Raw genomic sequence first — 22,586 nt, forward strand, 5'->3', positions numbered from 1 at the left:
GAAGAGGTCTCAAAAGAGGTAGTTGGCTTCTGGTTAGGGATGCTGAGAACGTGAACAGAGAAGGAACATTTTCATTACTCTTTACCATAAAACATTAGAGACAAAATTTATTTCCAGCCTGGTTATCAGCCCTTTCAAAAGAAAAAGCAAGAACAGACCAGAAAATTTTATCAGGGAGTGAAAAAAAGTCTCCCTGGCAGCAGCAGGGTGAGCTGGGAAGCTGACCTCATGGGCATCAGGCTCTAGAAGATGCCTCCAGAGCCACAGTCTGAAAAGCTACGGTTGAACAATCACAAGTCACCTTCCCAGGATTCCTCCTGGCCTTTGCTGGGCTGGTTGTGTTGTCCCTATGGCAACTCCTTTTCTCCAGATCAAAGTTCAATTATTTTACATTTTTATTACCTCTGCTGTTTGCTCAAAGTTGACCAGAGGAACTTTCTGCTGGCGCAGCGAGCAGATCCCCGGTCGCGAGGAGGAGGAAGCAACCTCATGCTAAGCTGGACTAAAGAGAAGAAAATACCCTGAAGAATCTCAGTCTGACAAAATGCCATCCAGAAATAAAACTACCATGTTTGCATCTGCTTTTTTGACCTGTGTTTGCTCCTTCGTGGTCATTTGTGTCGTGCTGGCCACTCAGAACTGGGTGAGGAGCGATGTTTACTTTTCTGGCACGAACTCCACCGTGACCGTGAGACTCACCTACGGACTTTTCAGAGGTACCTGTGAGCAGCTGGTCGATGCTGGACTTCAGGTTTCAGAACAGGGTTTCCCAGGTGAGTGGTGTTATGCCTAGGAATGGATGGTGTCTTCTTCTTCGTGCAGGTGGTGGTGGCAGGAACCGCAGCTCATTCTTACACTCAGCTGTGACTGTAACACCAAGTGAGAACAAGAATCTCTGTAAAGCAGATTGGGGGTTTAAGTGGCAGAAAATAAGACCTCAAAAAGCCAAGAAATGCTGCAGGGCTCTTGCCAGTAGCAACTTAGTTACCTGTGATCTTAACCTATGTGTTAAAACAAGGGAAAAATACAACATAGGAACTTTGTGCAAAATTGATTTTAATTTTCAGAAGCTTCAGTGAGGGACAGAAAAACAACATCCACTTGTCATTTTGGGAAAGGATTACAAACCTAATTCCAGGACTTAAAAAAAAAAATAAATTGTTATGTTAATTGTTTGATTTTAAAACATTCTGCTACCTACTATCAAATCAGCATTTTTGTAGGAGAAGGTTTTGTGAGGCTGCTGAAGGGAAAAGAACACAACACGTGAACCAATAGTTTAGGTAGATATGCTGTTCGTACCTGTGGGGGACATACACATTAATGACCATATTCCTTTTTTGCCCCCCCCCTCTCTTTAAAAGCACACGATTCCATCTGCAAGTGCTACTATCAAACTTCACCATTTAGTTAGAATTTTCAAACCTCATGTCTATTTTTTTGTTCCTGCTGGACCGTGCAACATGGATTACAACATGATTTGTCATCCTTTAGAAGGCTCTTCCTTCCTCACCCAACACATGGTTTCAGGTGACTCGTCCATCATCATTTCCAAAAAACTCTGAGATGAGCTTTGGAAACAAAGTTAGTAAAATAATAGTTCATCAAAGATCCAGCAGATTCAAATTAAGCTGTATCTTATGTTGATAGGCAACGGGTCTTTTTGTGCATCTGCAGTTCTTGGTATTTATCTCAGTGAGAGAATTATGACGGGGGAAAAATTAAAATCTTTAAATAGTCAAGGGTGAAAATAACTGAGAATAAGTGATGAGAGATGCTACCTAGGAATGAAGCAATATTAAAAAATATGGGAAAGAAAAGGAGTTTTACCTCGAGCAACCGTGGAGAAAGTTAAAAATCTGAGTCTGAGAAGCAAAACATGAGGAAAAGGAAACCAGGAACAAGAACTAATTCACACCAAGTATGAATCACAGACTCAGTACTGATTTGACATGGTTCAGCAAAGATTTACTTAACTCTATGCACAAGTAGCTCGACTGATGTGAAGAAAAGCACTCACAAAGCCCAAAGGTAGAGAAGCCTGAAAGTTGTCACAATGATCAAGGGATTTGACTTGTCTTCCTGTCTCACTGAGTTCAAAGCAATAATGCTGATACACTGAAAGTGAAGAAAGCCAGGCAAAAGAAACTTAATGAAAATTTGCGAGAGTAGGTCAAACTACTTGGAAGTATGAGATGCACTTTTAAAGCAATTTTTAAACAAAATTTAGTACAGAAATTTTATCCGTACCAACAGGCACCCAAATTACCACAGTATCACATAAGGCAGTTTCCATTCTAACAATTCTATTGTGGAATTTCTAGTGGGAGGTGTCCCTGCCTATGGCAGGGGAGGCTGGAACTAAATGATCTTCAAGGTCCTTTGTAAGCCAAACCATTCTGTGATTGGCACAAAAACCCTGAACACAGCAGAGCTCCTAGCAAAGGGCAGATCCTGTATTGAGATCTTTACATAGCAAATACAAAATCATAAATAATTTACTTACAGTCATATCAGACTAATCAGAGTAAATTTTATAAGAGCAAATATACATTGGTCAAAACAGTTTATATATGATCGTATCTCTGCCTGCCAGTTGGCTCAAGCCCCAAACCTCGTGTTGTGTGGGGAGACTCTTGCTGATTTTAATAGGGTTCCACCTGAAACCAGGAGTCCACCCACAGAGAGATGCCTGCAGGATGGGGGTGCAGCCTGGCAGGGATTTGAGGACATGGTTGGTCTTTGTCTGCACAGCAGCTGACAAAACCTAATCCCAGGGCCCGGGCACGACCTCCATGTCAAATATTAATTACAATCAATGACAAGAACACTTGCCTTAGTAAAGGATTTCAGTTCTTTGCATGGTCTACATACATTTTGGTGGTGGTTTCCCCTCACCAGATTTAGGTCTTTCTGCTTGTCATTTGCGAAGTGTCGTCTCAGTTCTCACATGTAAGACATTCAGGGAGGAACAAAACAAGTGAGCTGGAGGAGTAGTTGGTTGCCCTCAATGGCTGCTGGAAGTTGTGCTTTTTGAATAGTCTAAAATGGGATTTGCCCACATCCCTCACTAGTTCAGCTGGGCATATATCCAAGATTGAATGAACCCATTTTAAATTAATTCTTAGACTCTCTACTAGGCATTATTGTCACATTTTACATTAAATATGATTCTGTACATTCTTGAAGTAGAAGAAATACTTCACAGAAGTACATACATAATATTTTTTAAATTCAAATAATCTGAACCTCCTAAAACAAGAGTCTTTTGTTTGACAACGTCCCTAAGAACATGGATTGCCTGTGCTCTGCAGAAATGAAGTGCTGTGTTTTCTCCACTCTACCATTTCAGACAACAGGTAGATGAGTTATGAGCATCCTTTTAAAACCCAGCATGGTCTACTGTAAGTATGGCCTGGCTGGGCATCTCTGCTGGGCACCCTGAGTATGTTTCTCAGATGGCATTTTCACATTTGGGTGTGAGAAAAGGAGAACAGAAATCACGAAGGAATAAATCAAAGAGGATAACTTGCAGATAGAGAGCACTAGTTAGCAACTGTCCAGGTTGGCTTTTATTAATGGCCATACAGAAGTAGGTGAGCAGCAGCCTTTCCAAAGACCTTATTATTTTACCACAACATTCAAAGAAATTTCCAAGCATGAAGATGAAAGAGAAACAAAGGAACATGGTGTCTGCAAGTGCACAGCGCATGAGCTGCCTGCTCGGGGTGGCCTCTTTCACAGGCTGCCACGAGCCACCTTAATAGAGCAATAAATCAATAGAGCCACTCCAGAGGCTCTGGGGATGAGCAGAATGTTCTGGCAGAACGTAAAACTATTAAATAACTCAAGTCCTTAGAGGCCTCATTAGCTCTTTTAATGATTTGTCTTAGAAAGGATCTACCTATCAACATAATAGTCTGCAAAAGAGCTTGTTTACAGCCTCACTGGTTTCCAAGTGAAACATGTAAATATTTTGAGGGAGGTGCAGGAAGAGGCACACCCAGAGTCCTGTCACATCAGGGTTTATCCAAGTGCTGGGAACCAGCACATGAGCAATTCTGAAATTTGCTCTGGGACAGAAGCATCCATTAACTTTCCAGCTTTCAAAATGCAAAATGAATGCTTGAAAATTGCTGGAACTTCATTATTGCCATCATCAGTTTTTCAGGTGTGCTCTGGGATCTCCTGACAAGTAAAAAGCTAGGCTGGACTCCACCTTGGTTTTGTTGTTGTTGTTGTTGTTTTTAATGAACAATACCTTATGTGCCTGAAAATTGAGCTCAGAAAAGCTGCCAGATCAGCAGTGCTTGGCAAAGACCTCCAGGCTGGCAGCTGGATGTTGGTCCCACTCAGGGCAGGAAAAGTGAGGGGAATTCTATCCAACCATACAAGAGTTAAAGATGAAAAAATATATGAAGATCTGTGAAAAGATATATGAAAAAAACACAGGAAACTAAGGAAAGACCTGTCAGAGGCAAAACCCTCCACTTGCCTTCAGGAATTTGGCTATTTTACACTGATGCAGAGGGGGTTTTGTTTTGATTTAGGGCTTTTTTTGTTTCTTTGGTTTGTTTTCCTGAGTAGACTTGGTGATCTCTAAGATCTTGGTCTTTTCCAACTGCAACAATTCTATGATTGTGATTATGCAGCTACTTCTGATCAGCTACTGGAGATTACTTCAGTTTACACAGACTGCTTTTTTAAAAGAAAAGAAGAAAACGTACCTTCATGAAAGGAGCAATTTATTTATAACCTTTAGTCTTGCACTGTTGCAGGCGTCCCTACACCAGGAGGAGTCTGACAAAATTACATCCCCTGAGCTGTAGATCAGTGTCAGAGATAAACAAGATCAATTAAGGGGTGCAGTAGGTGCAGCCAGTCAATTCTGGAGATGTTCTGAGGGAGAAAATTAAGTGAGGCTGCCAGAGGGAAATTACACTAACCTGTCTGATTCCAGAGTTATTTCTTGAATGAGGCAATGCCCGGGCAGAGAGGCTGCTGCAGCACCAGGGCATGGCACAACCAGTGGTGTGCTCACATCCCTTCCATGCAGTGACGTCTCCTAAATGCCTGTCTTTGCTGTTCTTCTAGGAGAATTGCTTAAATTTGCATCTGATTTCCATAAAACATCCTTACCTGCCATTTCCTCATGCAGAAATTAACTTATACCAGGAATATAATATGAAACAAAAGAGAAGATCTCCTTTTCATTTAATTCCAATAGCTCTTCTCTTCTCTATGTGTTTTTTCCCTTTTTATGGGGTTTTTACTATTTTTTCTGCTATGTTCTCTCCTGTTTATGCACTGAGTATTCTGCAGTAATGGCTTTGTATTAAAAGCAGCATGTGAAAGAAGTTTCCCCACAGATGGCTATCACAGCACCCACTTGAATAGAGCTTGAAAACACTGTTGTAATTTGTTAGAGGGTGAGGCAGCCACAGGCACATTGGAACTGCCTTTTCAATCTTTACATTGAGAGGAGGAAAACAATACATTTCAATGCAGCTATCCTGCAATTACACTTTGAGTGTATTCATCCACATTTGTGCCTCTTACTGTCAGCAACCTATCAAGTAACTAGAAGGATTTAGGCAAAGACAGTAAGACTGATGGATGCAGCTACAACCACCCCACGCAGCAGCCTCTCTCCGTCAGCTGCAGGAAGCTGGAGCAAAAAAGAGGGGTGCTGGGAGCTAAGGTGCAGGACTTCTTGCCACTGGGCCTCAGGAGGGGAGACCTGGAGTGCAGGAGCCAGCAGCTTGGGGGTCACCTTGGTCCCTTACCAAGCCCAGGGCCACCAGCCCTGAGCACAAAGCGACAGGCTCCCGGGAGCCACAGCACCCCACACACTTGGTCCTCCTGGTGGAAACAAAGCAGGAGTTTCTTCTTTCTTTTAAAAAAAGGGAGCAAGTACTGCCTCCACCAGTTTTACTTCTATTATACAGAATGTGAAAAGAGTCAGAGCTAGTCAGCTCAACCATGCCTGCTCTGTCCATGACTGATCATGCTCACTTATGTTTCTCCTACAAATGCACCTGACCCTTCCAGCCTAATGGCTTTACTGGACTTTTAGAAGCTGTTCCCCATGTCAGATTTGTTCCATATGAGGGGGACCACTGCTATATTAAAAGGAAGTAATCTACAATTGGAGCCAAGTTTTAGATAGGCACCTGTAGAAGTCATCAGACATCTCAGGAAGGATAGGCAGAGGAACACCTAGCTTTCTGATCCCATTTAGGCATCAAATTTCTGTCTAGCCATATGTGAAGAGGAAATATTTCCACAAATATTAAAGAAGAGAAGTTTACTACCCAACCCAATGCCCAGGAGGTTTGTATGCCTGCAGGATTAGCAGACAGGCAATTATTTCAGCCTAATGCTCCTCCACCCTGTTTTGGGTTCATGTGCTGTGTCCAAATCTACTGCTCCTGCTACAGCCAGATCTCTGCAGATCAGCCAAACCTCTGGTTATTAGATCTCAATTACAACCATGCCAGGAAGTGATAAGGTGGTTGGAGCCCTCGGGGCTGTGCTGGGGAGGTTGAGGGTCAATGCTGAGCTGCTGTGTTTCAGTTGCAGGAAGCCTGAGCAGCACCAAGACGAAAAGCACAAACACAGCAATTATTGTCATTCTGGCTCTCAGTTTACTGTCCTCCCTCCTGAGCTCTGGATTTACCTGCACTAATGTTTTCAGTAATCCCTACCAGACGTTTTTGGGACCCATCGGAGTCTATACCTGGAATGCCTTAAGTGGTAAGTAACACATCCTGTGCCAACCACCCTCTGCCCATCACCCTAGGGATGAATATTGCAATCTCATTGACTTCAAGGTTAAGAAATATATAACTACGGCAGAAAACATCTGGAAAACTATTCTGTTGGTTTTATTTTCTAACAGTGTCTGCTAGGACACCTGAACACTATCTTTTGATTTCCAGTACGATAGTATTCTTTACTTGAAGTGGCACCATTGATCAGTAGGAGCCTGGATTCACTGGTGGCAAAAACAGAAAGGAAAAAGCCCCAGCAGCTGTAGCACCATTTCATACATGATGTGCACCAAGAACAGAGTAAGCTGACGATTACTGAATAAAACCATAAAAGAAGTGTGCACTGGATATGATTACAGTGCAATTTGTAACCTCTTTAAGAACTTATGTCACTATTTTGTGGTATTTGTAGCATATTTGTTGCTAGGTTACCTACATACCAAATTAGGTCTCAAGGCTCTGATCTATAGGATGGACTCTGGCTTCATACCTGAAAAATGTGTTGAGCAAAACACATCTACAGCAGTCTTACCATGGGGGTGGCAGTTAAGAGGACTGAGTCATGGCAAAATCTATTTCCTTCTCTAAAAAACACTTTCATAGATCAAAATAAGGTTTAACATCCCATAAACAGGGAAAAAAAAAAAAAGGTAGAGATGCAGAGGTGTTAGAGACTTTGAACTCAAACACCTCCCTGGAGGGGTAACCCCTCCTTCACCTCCTGTGCTTGACCCTGGCTCTTCCAAAGCACCTTCCTACCCTCTTCATCTTGCCATGGTAATCACTTCAGCTCCCACACTCAATTTGTCTCCAGAGGATCATGTGTTCTCCTAATCATAGATTTGGACTAATACAATTTTCTTGAAAGACATCTGATTACAGAGTACCTCAGCGTGGGCATTTTGTCCTTCAAAAGCTCTTCAGGTCCAAAGATGCTCAGAGCAGGAGCAATGTCCTGTGCTGGGGGCACACTCTGTGAGCTGCCTGCTCCAAAATCAGACCTCGGTGGAGAGGGACTTGAATAGGTAAAAACAACCTTACTCATAGTGATTATAGGTGAGGATGTGAAACCCACCCCTTTTTTCATGCCCCCAGTGCAGGGGGGTTGGAAGTAGATCATCTTTAGGGCCTCATCCAACCCAGACCATTCTGTGATTCTATGATTCTCCAGCTGTGGCTAATGCAGCATATAAAGATAGATGTTGGAACAGCTGTGGATGCCTTGAAGCACAATCAGAGAAGTGAACAGAAGCCTAAGTTAGATGATTCATCAACTTTTGAGACGACCAGGTCATTGTCTCATCATGTAAGTTGCTTATTTCCCAAGCCCAGCACCCACCCATGGTGCAGTCTGCATCTGCAGGCTTTGCCCTGAAATGACAGGACTGTGGGCTTGCCAAAATAAGTGCTAGTGAGAAAGTAACCCTCACTTTGGGTGAGGGTTGTGGTCAGACTTTGCAGCCATGTAAGTGCTGTGACCTGGAAGTCTATTTTGCCATGAGCATTTTAATTTTTTTTTTTTTTTGAAACATCATCATTTTATGTGTGTCTTGAAGGTTTTTTTTATTCTCCTACCAGATGGCTTGAAGGTAGAGTGACCTCCTGCAGAAAGCTGAACCTGAGTGAGAACATCTGTAGGACAGTGTAGCTAGAGGGGAGGAACAGAAATATTGTCACCAAAGTTCAGTGGTTATACCTGTGTTAGCACTAGGAAAGCAGAGATGGAAGAGCATTATTTAGCTAAATGCCAAAGTAACCAAACTCCACTCGTGTTCAGAAGGCTACAGGAAACAGATACAGATCCAATAAGACATCTCATTTCAGCTCATCAGAGTCTTTGAGTAATTTGGGTTGGAAAGAACACGAAGTGTCTCAGTTCTTGAGCAAAGCTGGGCCAACCTGGAACACAGACCAGGTTGCTGAGGGTTTTATCCAGCTGTGGTGCTGCACGCCCCATGGGTCAGGGCTCATGCCAAAGAGATGTTCTGCAAATCACCCAAGGACCGAGTATATTATACTCATCAGAACTAAAGTCTGTGAAAAAAAATGTGCATTCAATGGCCTTCTCTAACAACTGCCAGTAAGAATCTGTTCATTTTAGCAGAAGATCTTGTTGTCAACATGAAAGCACCAGGCAGATACTGTTAGGTGGGACAAAAGTCCTTTAAACACCCTCATATTTTTCCAATGGAAAAATACTAGATTTATCTTTGTCTTAGTCCAGGCATCCTAACCAATTTAAGCAGAATATTTACCAGTAGCTGCATAAATAACACCACAGTTTCATCTGTGACATTTGCACTTGTCTTTTCTAGGAATCTTTGTACTTGTAGCCATGATTCTTTTTCCTGTGAACACAGAAGCAAATGACCTCTCTTTAGAACTGGCCCAGCAGTGTTCTTCTTATGGAACCTACCTGGGGGCTGCACACTCTTATGGATATTCATACTGGATCATGCTGCTCATCATTTTTCTGAACATTACTTCTGGTGCCATCATCTATTTCTACGACCACGCAAGGTACCATAAGAAGAAACAACAGGAAAGACCCATTGAAAATGCACCAAAAGATGGCATTCTGTTTTAAGGACACCACTGAGAGGAGGGTGTGAAGGAAAATGGCTATTTAAAGTGGACAACCACAGCTGGTCATTTCCATTCCGATTGAAGCTGTGTATATAGCTCGCTCAACAAAACAGTGTCTCCAAAGGAATTGGGTTTTCTCTTTGTGGCAGGTGTTAGTGTAAAATTTACAAGTTCCCCTTGGTAAAAGTGCTGCCCAAACCCCTCTCAGTAGGTACAGCCTGAAGTGTGTGATTCCAGCATCATCCTGAAGGAATGGACCTCATGCACCTTATGACTCTGCTCCTCCCTAGGACAGCTGTGGAATTACACTCCTAGAAGGGTTTCTCCTCTCCATGCCACCATCATCAGCTTTCCAAGACAGTTGCCTGCTTGCCCTCACAGCACAGAGGAGTTGGTGCCCACCTCTTGATTTCTGGACAACAGGACAGACCCATGGTGGCTGTCCTGGCTCTCCTCAGGGGTGCACCAACATCAGCACCTGGGAATGCATTTCTGCTTCACCCTTTGGGTCCAAATGTGAAGATCAGACATTGTTCTGGTTGTCTATGTAACTTGGGAATGCAAGGGGCAGAAATAATGCAAACACTGGGAACTCTAGAGATAATAATGGTTACTCAAGTATTGGTGCTTCATTCTGCCCTGCAGTTGTTATTGCTGTCCTTTCCCTGCTTAGGGATTTTCTCTTGCAGGTTCCTCCAGCACTGCCCCAGTGACCAGAGCAGGCTTGCAAGCTCCTGGTCATAGGCAGGAGTCTGAGCACCTGAACAAACCTGTGGTTGATCACCTTCACATCAAACCTCCCTTGTGTGTCCAGGGAAGGGGCTGGAGCACAAGTCTTATGAGGAGCAGCTGAGGGGCTTGGGGGTGCTCATCCTGCAGAAAAGGAGGCTGAGAGGAGACCTTCTTGCTCTCTGCAACTGCCTGAAAGGAGGTTGGAGCAAGGCAGGGGGTTGGTCTCTTCTCCCAAAGAAGCAGCAATAGAACAAGAGGAAGCCGCCTCAAGTTGAACCAAGTGAGCTTTAGGTTGGATCTTGGGAACAATTTCTTCCCTGAAAGGATTATCAGGCCCTGGCACTGGCTGCCCAGGGCAGTGGAGGAGTCTCCATCCCTGGAGGGATTTAAAAGCCTTGTAGATGTGGTGCTGAGGAACATGGGTCAGTGGTGGCCTTGGCAGGGCTGGGTTAATGGTTGGACCCAATCTTAAGGGTCTTTTCCAACCAGAATGACACTGATTCTGTAACAGCAGCAACTCTGCCCCTGGCTGTGCTTTCTTTGCTTGCTGCTTTCATCCATGGCTGGGGTGGCAGAAAGGGCAGCATGAGGATGGGCCATGGCCTCCAAAAAAACAGCACAGGAACCCTGTACCTGTAAGTTATTAGTTGCTACAAATATTATCAAATGCTGTTGCAGGTTATTTGTGGACCCTTGGTCACTGTTGACAGCAAAGCTGCACTTTGAGCAGGTGTGGCCTCTGCTTTCCCACCTGCCATGTCAGGTTGCTCCACCACAGGTGCCAAACAGCAAGTTTTATTAGCAATGGTTTATGGCCAATACCATCCCTAGGCCCAGGTCAATTAGTATTTAATTAGTATTTAATATGCACAAAAAAGACAACTGTAGGACTGAGTGGAAGTGGGGAGCTCCCTCCCTGCCCCCCAGGGACAATTAGCAGATGAATGTGACCTTGGGACAGATGCCATGGTGCAAAAATCATGCTCAGTGCACATGTCCCAGGAGAAGTGCACCATGCAAAGGGTTCTCAGCACCTTCTGCTCCTCACCTCTGCACCTGGCAGAACAATTTCTTTATCTCCTGGTTTTCCTTTACAATATTATTTTTGCAGTCACATTTGATAGCTGCCCTAGTATGGAAGAGAGGGTCACAGAGAGGAAAAAATAAAAGGCATTTCTGAAGAAAGGATGAGAAGAAACAAGATACAACTTCACTATTTATGTAAAAAAAAAAAATAAAGTCACAGCATTAAATTTCCCAATACTTTATGCTTTTCCATCCTGCTTGAGCACTTGACTGAAAAGTATGACAAGGGAAGAGCAGGGGGGCAGGGGGGAAATAAAAGAGCATTTCTAAGACTTGAGGGATGGCAGAGGTCAACACAATAAGAGATGTTTTCTGCTCTCCACTGCTGACAAGAGCCATGCCTACAACTGCTGTAAACATTGCAGTTAAAGCCTCCCATTCCCTGCCAGCAAAGGTGGCCCAGAGCCAAACACTTGCCAGTTTTGCTTTGGCTGCTAAAATTTTCACACTGTTTCAGCAGGCAGCTGCCAGGGTGGTGCTCAGCCAGCATCCATCACACAGCACAATTACACTTCTATCAGGCACTTGCTGGCAGAGAAAGAAAGTCATCCTAATAGAATAATTCCAGAGGAGTGGTGGCTCCAGCTTGGAAACACAGTGGCTCCCCATTGCTTGGGTGGTTCTGCTGCACTCGGGTGCTAATTCCCATAGAAGAGGTGGAAAAAAACCCCAACATTCCCACTTGTGTGTGTCCATTTGAACCACCTAGCTCTGTTAAAACAAAACAAAAACAAAACTCAGTCTGGAAGTCTCAAACATCTCATGGATGCCAATTAGAGACACAAGTCACCAGAAAGTCACTGGGTAGTGAGAGCTCTCCTGTGTCAGTGGGAACTGCACCATGTTGCAGCACTAAAATTAAAAGTTATAGGTGGCTAAAAAGGCTACCCTGACATTCTTAGTCTGTTTGGGGTTTTTTTTTGCAAATTACAGGTGAGAAACTCCTTCTCAAGCTCATCCGCTCTGCCTTTTGCTACATACTTTCTGCTTCATGCAATGGTGTCAGCTTGGCAGATGTACCTGGTGGGGGTTTAGCAGCTGGTGATGAGGCCAAGAAAGCTGGCAGCTTCCTGTGGTACCAAGCCCCAGTGCTCCACGGAGTGGCTGCTCACATATGACACTTGCCCAGGTTGCCCAGGGAAGCTGTGGCTGCCCCATCCCTGGCAGTGTTGAAGGGCAGGTTGGATGGGGCTTGGAGCAACCTGGAATGGTGGGAGGTGTCCCTGCCCATGGCAGGGTTTTGAAAAAGGTGATCTTTAAGATCCCTTCCCACCCCACCTAGTCTGTGAATGTATGAACTGGCTCCACTGACAAGAGTGCCTGACTGCAGGAGACAAAATGTCCAAGTTGAGTCTTACTGGAGAGCCCAAACCCAACCATTCTACGATTCTCAAGTCACCCAACCTTGGCCAGGCTGTTGGGGAAGCCCAGGGAGAGCAGCTGTGAGAGGCAAAGCCAAGAGGAGAGGGGAGGACAGAACATTCTCACAAGCTTTTCTCCCTATATTCCCCCCAGAATGCCACAACAGCCCCATAAAGCATCAGCCAAGCTCCATGTGCTGTGGGGACAGATGTATTTTATAATGAGGCCACAGAAAGGTCAATCATCAGGTACCTGCCTGGATATGGAAGCTTCTGCTCCCAGTTAAATGGCAAGTTCTGGAATTATCTGTCTCCTGAGAACAGAGCAGGCTGCCCAGGAGTCATCCAGGACAGGGCTGACAAAAGCTTGGGATGAACAAAGAGAAAGCTAAACAGTTGAGGTGTCCATTTGCTGAACCAAAACCTCCTTAAGAAGGGATTGTGCATTTAAGTTACAGGTCCTTCCACCAGAGGAATCAAAAAAGAGAAAGAAAAAAGGGAAGAAGAAAGGATGCAACATGATCCAACCTTTAATTTAACTTTTAGAATATCAAAAAGGAATTGGTCTGGCTCTTGCCTACCAGACAACCTTTGAAATGAATGGAGCTGTGTTTAGGACACTCATCCTCTTAATGAGGACAAATTCTAGCAGTTTACCCTTAGGTAAAAAGAAACAAGCTTGCACTGTCAGCTTGATACACTCTTGAAAGAACTATCAAGCTCCCATCTTATCTGCGCCCAAGGTAATTTTACACATTCATCACTTGCCAGCAGTTGAAGCACGTTGCTTTTCACCAGGAGCTGTGTCTGATCAGGTCAAGGGGAGGATCCAGGCTGAAACCAGCAGGGTAATGCATCCTGCCTCCAGCTGACAAGGTCCCAGCTCCAACCTCACAGGAGGAGGATGCCTGTGATGTGCTCCCTTGGCTGGCACCTCAGGTCTGCAGGTGGCTTGGGAACACCAAAACCCAAGCTGGACTCCTGCACCAGCACAAGTGGCTTCTGCTGCCAGGCAGGAAAGTGTGGGACATGGCAGCAAAGTGTGGGACCTGCTGTGAAGAGGACAGGAACCCATATCTCACTGCTGCTGTTGCAAAGGCCAGCTCAGAGCTGGAGAGGAATGAGAGGAGGATTATCCAGCAAGGCAGCCAGCAGCTCCCCACTGCTCCCCCCTCCAATGGGCATGAAATGGCTCTTTTCCTTCATCTCCACAAGGAGAAACACCAGACATCCTATTACTCCCAATCCATGCTGACAAGTTGCTCTGACTAGGTAAAGAACTTGGATGCTCCTACTCTAGTCATCATGATTGAAATTCCAAGTCAGAGGTAATGGGCACAAATTCCTCCTGAGGAGATTCTGATGGGACATAACAGGAAAGCTTTTCACAAGGAGAGTCAGCCCTTGGAATAACATCCCCAGGGAAGTGGTGGATTCCCCAACATTGAACACTCTTAAGATTCAGCTGGACAGGCTGCTGGGCCATCTTGTCTGGACTGTGATTTTACCAAGAAGATTTGGATCAGATAATCCTTCAGGTCCCTTCCAACCTGGGATTCTGTGATTTTAAAATAATCACATGCAGCATTATTTGCTAAGACATCCCCACCCCAGCAGCCCTGGTTCCCATCCACACAAGATCCATTTCAGCTTTTATGGCTCACTCAAAAGGTTTGACACCAGATAAAAGTCACACCAAATTCAACAAGTGTGGAAGTGCTGGATAAAGGCAGCTTTTAGTTTGAAAACACAGAAGATCCTCAATCCCTGGTAAATTAGCAGTTACCTTAATGTTTAGCAGCAGCTGAAAACATTTAATAAGACACATTGCAAACCTCACAGCAGGCAAAGGCAATAATTTCTGATGCAGGCACATCTACTTGACAGCACGGCAGAAGCTAGTTAACTTCACAAGTGCAGAAAAAAAGAGCCAGCACAGCTTTGCTGTTACCCACAGGCAAAGAGACTCAGTCAATAAAACCAATCCCTGTCCCCCAGGAGCTATTCAGCTAAAGAGTCACCAGGCTCCTGCTATTTAAAACCCTCTGCTGGTGGGAGAGCTGCCAGCATTAACAATCGATGGTCTAAATCAAGCAGAGGATTGCCAGCATGCTCATGATTACAGGGGTATCAGGGAATTAAATATTCCTCTTCTAGCCTTGTGGTAGGGTGGGAGGGTGGATGAAAGGAAGGGGTGAGGATCACAGAATGGTTTGGGTTGGAAGGGACCTTTAAAGGCTATCTAGTCCAACCCCCTTGCAGTGAGCAGGGACATCTTCAGCTAGATCAGGTTGGTCATTCCAGGTCCAACCTGACCTGGAATGTTTCCAAGGATGGGGCATCTATCATCTCTCTGGGCAACTTGGGCCAGTGTCTCACCACCCTCAGTGTAAAAAATTACTTCCTTACAAGAAGTCTGAATCTTCCCTTCTCCTGTCACTACAGGCCCTGCCAAAACATTTTTCCCATCTTTCTGATAGGACCCTTTAGAGAGGTGGTGGAGGCCCCATCCCTGAAGACATCCAAGGTCAGGCTTGATGGGGCTCTGGGCAATCTATTCTAGTTGGAGATGTCCCTGCTTATTGTAGGGGGATTGCAGTAGATGACCTTTAGAGGTCTCTTCCAACCCAAGACATTCTATGGTTCTATGATGAGTTTTCCCCAAAAGTAGCCTCCCCAAAGCCTTCTCCAGGCTGAACAACCCCAGCTCTCTGAGCCTGTCTTCCTAGTGGTGTTCCATCAATACAAATCTGATCAGAAGGATCATTTGGATCATCACAGGAAGCATGGCAGTGCCACCCCACTCTGGGACACGAGTCTGACATGTCAACTGAGCACAAAACTTGGGGCTCAGACCACTGCTGCAGAAACATCCCAGAGGAACCCCTGCTTGCAAACACTCTACTGCAAGGACAAGCAAATCTTTTATATTAACTTTAATGTCCCCGTCTGCTTAATCTTTGTCATCCATGCTCCTTGGTGAGCTTATCATTCCCTCTGCTATAGAGCAGGCACAAGTTAGTAGCCACATTTCAGGGATCATCCCACCTCTCTCCTATCTGCCCATTTAACTTTTAAAAGCAATCTATGTAAGAATTGCAGAGGTGTCCAGTGGGGACCCCTTTAAAGTTGTCTCGTGGAGAAGATAGTGTGGTATCTCCTCATCTTCACTGCAGAGCAGCACTGGGGAGGGGGGAAGCAGCTTCCCAGAGGAAAGCCAGAAGGATCTGGTATGTCCATGTCTTAGCTGTCCATGCTCAGATGCCAAAGGGATATAATCAAAGTGCTTAATTTTTTTTAATAAAGCAGCTGCAATTAACTCCCCCTTCCAGGCCACAAGGTACAGGTGGTGGTGACAGACGTTTCTGTTTAATCTTGATGCTCTCAGTCCTGAGGGCAATGAACTCCAGGCATTACTGGGCTTCTGCTGCTGGGGAGCAGTTACCTGCTGCCATCAAACCACGTCAAAATGACCTCTGGGAAGAAAAGGAACTGAAAAATAAGGAAGCCAGACCCCACAAAAAGGCGTGCTCTGCAATAAATCAGGACATTGAGTTACCCTTCCCTGCTCATCCTGGCCAGCCAAACTCCCGTGCCTTGCAAGACCTTTGCTGGAAAATAAGGGGGATCCTCTCGGGGACCCAGTGACCACTTTGCTCCCGGTCGTTCTCCTCGGGAACCATGAGAGGGCAGCAAGCTCCTTCCCAGGCTGCCCTGCCAGCCTTGCCTTGCCTTTTCCCCTCTTTTGCTGCGTTTTCCTTTGAAGGGGAGAGTGAAAAAGAATAGGGGGGGAAGAGACCTGTCTTCACTGTCTCTGCAAAGGCAGCACTGTATTTCACCTCCTTCTCCGAGACCCAAAAACCAAAGACAAAGCATCACCCAAACTGCAGGTGACTTTGAGGTGCTCTCATCAGCAGCCCAACCCTGTGGGCATCCTGCAAACAAGCACCAGGGGTGCAGCCTGGAGTGGTGGTTGCAGGTACATGACCACTGGTAATGGTTTCTTGGCCAGTTCCCAATATTACAAGAGGCAAAATGCCAAAACAAACAAAAAACCCCTGAAGCAAGGAAGTCCAGAAGAGATTCTGAGCCACTTAGAGCTGCTCTAAGATTCACCTGATAGATTTTCTCTATGATTATCTATTCTGTATGCATATAATTCTGAAGTCACACAATATTTCTTGCATAGCATCATTTAAAGGAACAAATTGCCCTTCAACATGTTACTTGTTCAAGGCATTTTTTCACCATTACTGTGATATATTTAAAGAAGGTGATTCAACCTCTGTTAAATTTGTTTCCCCTAAAGAAAATTAAGAAAAACACACCTGTAAAGCCCTAAAAAAAAATATCTATATCTTCCTGTGCTTTTCCAGGTGCTCTCTGAAGATGTGAATAGTCTCTGCAGCTCATTGTTGCTGCAGCAAAGTGCCCTGTGTTGGGACAGCTTCATCTGAGGGAGCTTCCACCAAGGTGGAGATCCTGCAGTGGTGCCCCAACTCACTCTGGGTTTGTTTTCATGTGTGTTATTACATGTTAAAGATCAAATTCATCTCCCAGTGCTCCCAGCTGCCAAGTGGGACCATTTGAGAAGAAAGCTGTTATTCTGTGTAGAGAAACTGGAGCGATGGGAAGGGCTCACAGAGTTTTTGCAGAGCAGGGCCACACATCAACGTGCTGGTGCTTGGCCTGTCTACAGCCCCGAGGAAGCTGTCAGTGGTGATGAAGCCACTGAAAGATGGATGGTATCCTAATTACAGGAACTTCAAAGAAAATCACTAATTATCATAAAACTACAGCTTAATTTCCTAAGGACCTTGGGGTGCAGCCTAGGGATTGCCTTCATCCAGCCCTGCTCTTATGTGCAGTATTTCTGGCCTCCTTTCTGAGTCTGAGGGTTTCATATGTGAGAGGTCATGGCAAGGAGAGGGGAAAAAATATTTCACGTGAAGTACCAAGAAATGATGGGTTCATAGTCAGTAACCCAAAGAAATGAGCAAATCTAGGGAATCCTTTCATTGCACTGTCGCCAAATGCTCCAACAGAAACTGTTTAAACAGGGGCTTTGGGCAGTAAAAAAGGTGCCCTTTTAATGGTGGTGGGATCATGCAGAGGCTGGAGGTCACCATGGCCATTCCAGGGGACTCCTGCTGTTCAGCATTGTCACATTCTGAAATGAAACTGGGAGAACGACCCACCCATTTCACATTTGATCACTCACCAGCATATTTTAAGCTGACTGTTCAAGGCTCTTCCCAAACCTTAAGGTGACTTTTGAGTCTTCCTGACAGGAGGATGTTGCAGCACAGTGACTGAAAACTGCTGCTGCCAGGGATGAGCTGCTGCATCTTTGTGCTGGGAACAGCTCTGCTGGCTTTATGCCAAGTATTGGGAAAGAGGAACTTTCATTGACTGGAGTGGGCTTTGGATCAAGCTGTGAACAAATTAACATGACAAGAATGGGGATCTGCTCATGTTTATCCTGTAAGGGGAAGCTGATGGGGATCAAAATGTCCTCACTAATCTCAACTTCCTTTCCCCACCTCCTTTTAAAGAGGAGACAACACGGATTAGAGAGAGCCAGGAGCAATTTCTGCTTCAGCCATCAAGTTCTCCAGACACTTCTGCTCCTTTTGGGGGAAAGAAACAAAATCAAAACCAATCCAAGAACACCTGCATTGAGGTAACCTAACAATGCTGAGAACCCAGCACCTTTGCATACACATCCCATCTAATTCTTGCCATGCTGATACTCTGCTGAATAGAAAAGCACAAGTGCTTAAGCACAGCAATTATAAGCCAGCTATAGTGGTGTCATCCTTGGAAAAAGCTATAAACATTGCAGAGTAGCCATAGTCAAGCTCTTCAATAATATACATATATAAAGTATTGTTCTCAGAGCTAGATCACTGCTGTATTACAAGTACATTGGGACTACTCAAAAAGACCTATTTATTCAGGTGATTGTGGCAGGACCACACTCAACAGGTAAGATATGCATGAAGATCAGAAGTGCTCAGCAGGCTCCTAGGGAATCTTCTCTGCATCACAGCTCAGGAGTACCTGCATGTGCAGACCCTGCTGCCAGGCAGTCTTCCCCATCCACTTCCTTCTGCACCGGAGGGACAGAAACAACAAATCCCCTCTACTCCTCAGTTTCCTGACTTGCTCAATCACGAAAATGCATTCAATGCAGTCTGATGAAACTCCTAAAGACAGGCTGCTGTCCCCTGGGCAGGCAGGACCAGGGGCACACAAGGGACACAGAGCTTGCCCATCCCTGCTGGCCTTGGAGCCTTCCACCAGTGCTTCAAGGGGATGGTTAGCAGCAAGCTGGCAGGAAGAAACAAGCTTTTAAGAACAAGCCCACGTATTTATCAGGTTTAACAGTCTGTCTGCAGGCAGGAAACGACAGCAGAAGAGGCTAACTGAAGAGAGCCATGCTGTACACCTCGAGTGATGTGTTGGCTTTGATGCTGCTATCAAATCCCCAACTAGCCAAGGGAAAACTACACAGAAAGCACAAGGAAACTTGCACAAGAATAACCCTGCTGCTGGCTGTGGAGGTCAGAAAAGTGTGAGATTTGAGCAGCTCGACAAAGCACACCTCTCAAGTAGCAATCTCTAATTTATAGAGAAGGTTTCCTGGCCCATCAATTGCCTTTTTACTGGCCCAGCACATTGCTGGCTGTACAGGTGTAGAGATGAATGAGAAAACTGGCAATCCATATTCATCCATCTTCATTTGTCTTCCATGAAGATGAGAAGATAAGTAGGGCCCTCATTTCCCAGCATGAGCCCCTGCTCACTGGTACCAGTCACTTATCACTATCTCCCCCTGTCCTCAGCCCTGACCTTAGAAGCTGGGACATGCTCAAGTGCCCACAGTTCCTAGATTATTATTTTTATTTAATAAGGTTGTTTCATTTTTTCCAACAACTTGCTCGAAATGAAACTTTGCAGGGGAAGAGGAAACAAAGAAAAAAGCAACACAAAGGGAGATCATTGAAAACAATATCTAAATGAACACACTGGTTAAATTTTCAGTGCTCTTTGCAGTCCCCTCCATTACAAGCATCCCCCTGCTCCCTGCAGAGTATATTGGATTTTAATAACACCTCTAGGTTTAATATGAGATAATGAATGAAATGTGCCCACAGATGCCAAAGGATGCTGCAAGCAAGTGCACATTCAAATTATTTCCCTGCAGCCAGAGGGTGACTAAAAATTCCATTATTGAAGCCAAAGAAAAAGAAGGTTCCTGAAAAGGATCCATAACTTCTGGTTAATTCTGGAGTGACTATTCAGATCCTTTTTATTACACCCAAACTGAAACTACTTTTAGGCAACTTATTGCTATTTTATTTAAAGCAGAGTCATGGAACAGGGACCTTTTCTGTAGATGATGCTCAGCTCTTCATCCCTCTTAGAGAAGGGAGGATGTCATCACTTATTCCAAGAGACATTCCTTAGTATGAACTTGAGAGAATAAACCCTACTTTTATTTCATCAATTATACTGATTCATTACACGTGTCTAAAACAATTTAAAGAGCAATCTTTTTCTCTAGGAAGCTAGCAAGTGCCAACCATGCAGGATGCAGAAGCACTCTTACAGATACACCACCACCTGATACTTCTGAAAAGCAAAGCCATCTTGTGCACAAACACAGTGTCCATGGACTGCTGTCCAAGATTAATTTCAAGACTAAATATGTTCATCTGCAAGTCATAAAGCATCTTGAAGGAGGTTGTAGTCTGGAGGATTTTATTCTCTTCTAAATCTCAAGCAGCTGTAGCTACTTGTTAGCATTCATTAAGGGTAAGAGCACTCTGGCTCTCATCTGTGGAACAGCTTGAAACCCAAGGACAGTTTTCTTTCCCCAGGTTGAAAAAAGAGAAGTTCCCTCTGATCAGATAGTGCAGTGGAACCAATCTAATTATGGCTGAAACCCCCCTCCCCACAGTTTCAACATTTTGGAGTTAGTTTTTCCATAGCTCACCCAACTAAGACATGCACCAAAAAATGTGGGAGGGGATGTATCTACAGACATACACCAGTGTGCTCAGATGCTGTGGTGAGGGCTGCTTTTGTCCAGGGCAGGTTCTCCTCCTCCCCCCACAGCAGGTGCTCTGATCAGTGATGGGGAATTTGCCTGCAGGGAGGTGCTGCTTCCTCCAAATCCTTTGGAGAAGAAGATATTGAAACCAGCACATTCCTTTATGGAAGGGGCAGACAAGTCTAATGTTGAAAACCTCACAAATAAAAGGACTCAATTTGTCAGTGTCAGGATGGGGCAGTGATCTTTTTTCCTTCAAGCAGTAAAAAAACCTCTCAGCACCTGATGGTGCCTATCCCTGAGATGGGATCAGATGGAAAGAGGCTGTGTCCAAAGTTTGTTTTAATCCTGGTTTCCTAGAATTCCAAGCTCAAGGCTTGTAAGCCTGGTTTATTCTGTCTAGCACAATATGCTGCCTGTTCTGTTTCCCATGTTTTAGCTCCTCTACAAATCTAACACCTTGACTGCTGCTCCAAAACTCTTAATTCTGGCACCATTCTTTAAAAATAAATGGAGGAGACCATCAGACACCAACCTCAGGGGATATGCAGATACATTAGGGGCAAAAGGCTAGAGGCACCTAGTCCAGAAATGGTGCTTCAGAGAAGTTCTGCCCAGGGACTGCTGAGTACTGAGGTTCATCCATCTGCAGCTTTGAAGATCCCCAGAAACCTGCAATTGCCTCTTCATGAGATCCAGACCTGTCCTCCATCTTTTAGGGACATGGTTTAGTGGTGGACTCAGCAGTGCCGAGTTAACAGTTGGTCTTGAAGATCTTAAAGGTCTTTTCCAACCAAAACAATTCTATCATCTGAAGGAGATACAGCTTGATGTCCCTCCTGTCTTGCAGGGACATGCTCTGCTCTCCTCTAAGGGAGTCTGCTGAGCTCTGAAGTACCAATAGTTGAGATTTTCTTAAAGGAGATGAGATGTCCCTTTTGCCACACACCAGCCACGTGTCCCCATGGTGGTGGGTACACCTGGGACAGTTATGGGCAAGAGAAGAGAGCTTGGATCCCTTCAGCAAGCAATTAAACCCAAAGCAGCTCTGCCACTTCTCAGCAGAAAGGTCAATATCTCCCCTCCCGACAGGCTCAACTGATTCCTGTTGGTTTGGCCTCATTTCAAGCAGAGTGTGGAAGCATTTGCTGGGCTTCCATCTCACCTCCAGCTGTGAACCCTCCCTAGTCCTGGACTAACTCATCCCTGTCCTCAGGGCTGCTCTGCCAGGTCCAGACTCTGCCTGTTCAAAGTCCCCATGAAACCCAGCTAACTCTGGGGGAGGTTCAGCCTTTGAGCAGAGTTCCTGTGCTCTGCTGGAGGTGGTCATGCCTGGAGGTTGGGCAGTGTTTGATCAGACCCATAAGCCAGGTCTTCACAGCCTGGCTTGGATTTCACATTCTGGGCAGCTGCAGAGCACTCTGGCTTCTTGTGTGAGTCACAGGAACTGAGCAGTTGGCTTTTACAAGCCCATTGTTGCATTTTATACCACTTTTAGAGCTCCTGTGTTTAGGCAGGGAGAAATAAGGAGAACTCCAGCTGATTTTCCCACCCTGGATGTCTCGTTAAGAGATATCAAATCTGCTTCAGCTTTGTTATAAAAATGACTCAATACTTTTGCTTCAGTGCATGAATAATTGTTACAAACCAAAAAAAAAATGCAATTTATCAGCTAAGTGAGAAGCAAAGCCCAGATGATTCATATCAAACAAAAGAAAACTAAAGGCTCTTAGGAAGACACTGGTATTGTTAGAAAAACCTCACCAAACAGCTGAGACATCTTGGCCATAGCCCCCAGGGGAACTGAAGGCCTCTGGAAGCCAACCAGATGCTTTTAAGGGGATAAATGGGCTCTTGCATTGACCTCAAGAGCCATGGTGCAGGAGCAGACTCACTGTAGGGCACTAATGAAGCACTGTCACCAGGCCAGTGCCCTGGCGTGCTGAAGACTTCAGAAGAGCTGTGACTACATCTCATCAAGGCAGTCTG

General features: G+C 44.9%; 1 protein-coding gene across 1 annotated transcript; it reads left to right on the forward strand.

Annotated features, from left to right (window-relative positions):
- The first annotated feature begins 544 nt into the window (after positions 1–544).
- Positions 545–9,360, forward strand: CLRN3 (clarin 3). The gene is made up of 3 exons (XM_051619065.1): positions 545–773; positions 6,577–6,756; positions 9,089–9,360. The coding sequence occupies exons 1-3, from the start codon at positions 545–547 to the stop codon at positions 9,358–9,360; spliced, it is 681 nt and encodes a 226-aa protein (XP_051475025.1).
- Positions 9,361–22,586: the final 13,226 nt, after the last annotated feature.

The sequence above is a fragment of the Apus apus genome, chromosome 4 (assembly GCF_020740795.1).
Source record: "Apus apus isolate bApuApu2 chromosome 4, bApuApu2.pri.cur, whole genome shotgun sequence".
Classification (NCBI taxonomy): Eukaryota; Metazoa; Chordata; class Aves; order Apodiformes; family Apodidae; genus Apus; species Apus apus.

Excerpts from the sequence above, each read along its gene's own strand:
- CLRN3 (XM_051619065.1), top strand. The coding sequence starts at position 545 with ATGCCATCCAGAAATAAAACTACCATGTTTGCATCTGCTTTTTTGACC. Across the intron at positions 774-6,576 it reads TTCAGAACAGGGTTTCCCAG|TTGCAGGAAGCCTGAGCAGC; the intron begins GTGAGTGGTGTT and ends GCTGTGTTTCAG. Across the intron at positions 6,757-9,088 it reads TACCTGGAATGCCTTAAGTG|GAATCTTTGTACTTGTAGCC; the intron begins GTAAGTAACACA and ends TGTCTTTTCTAG.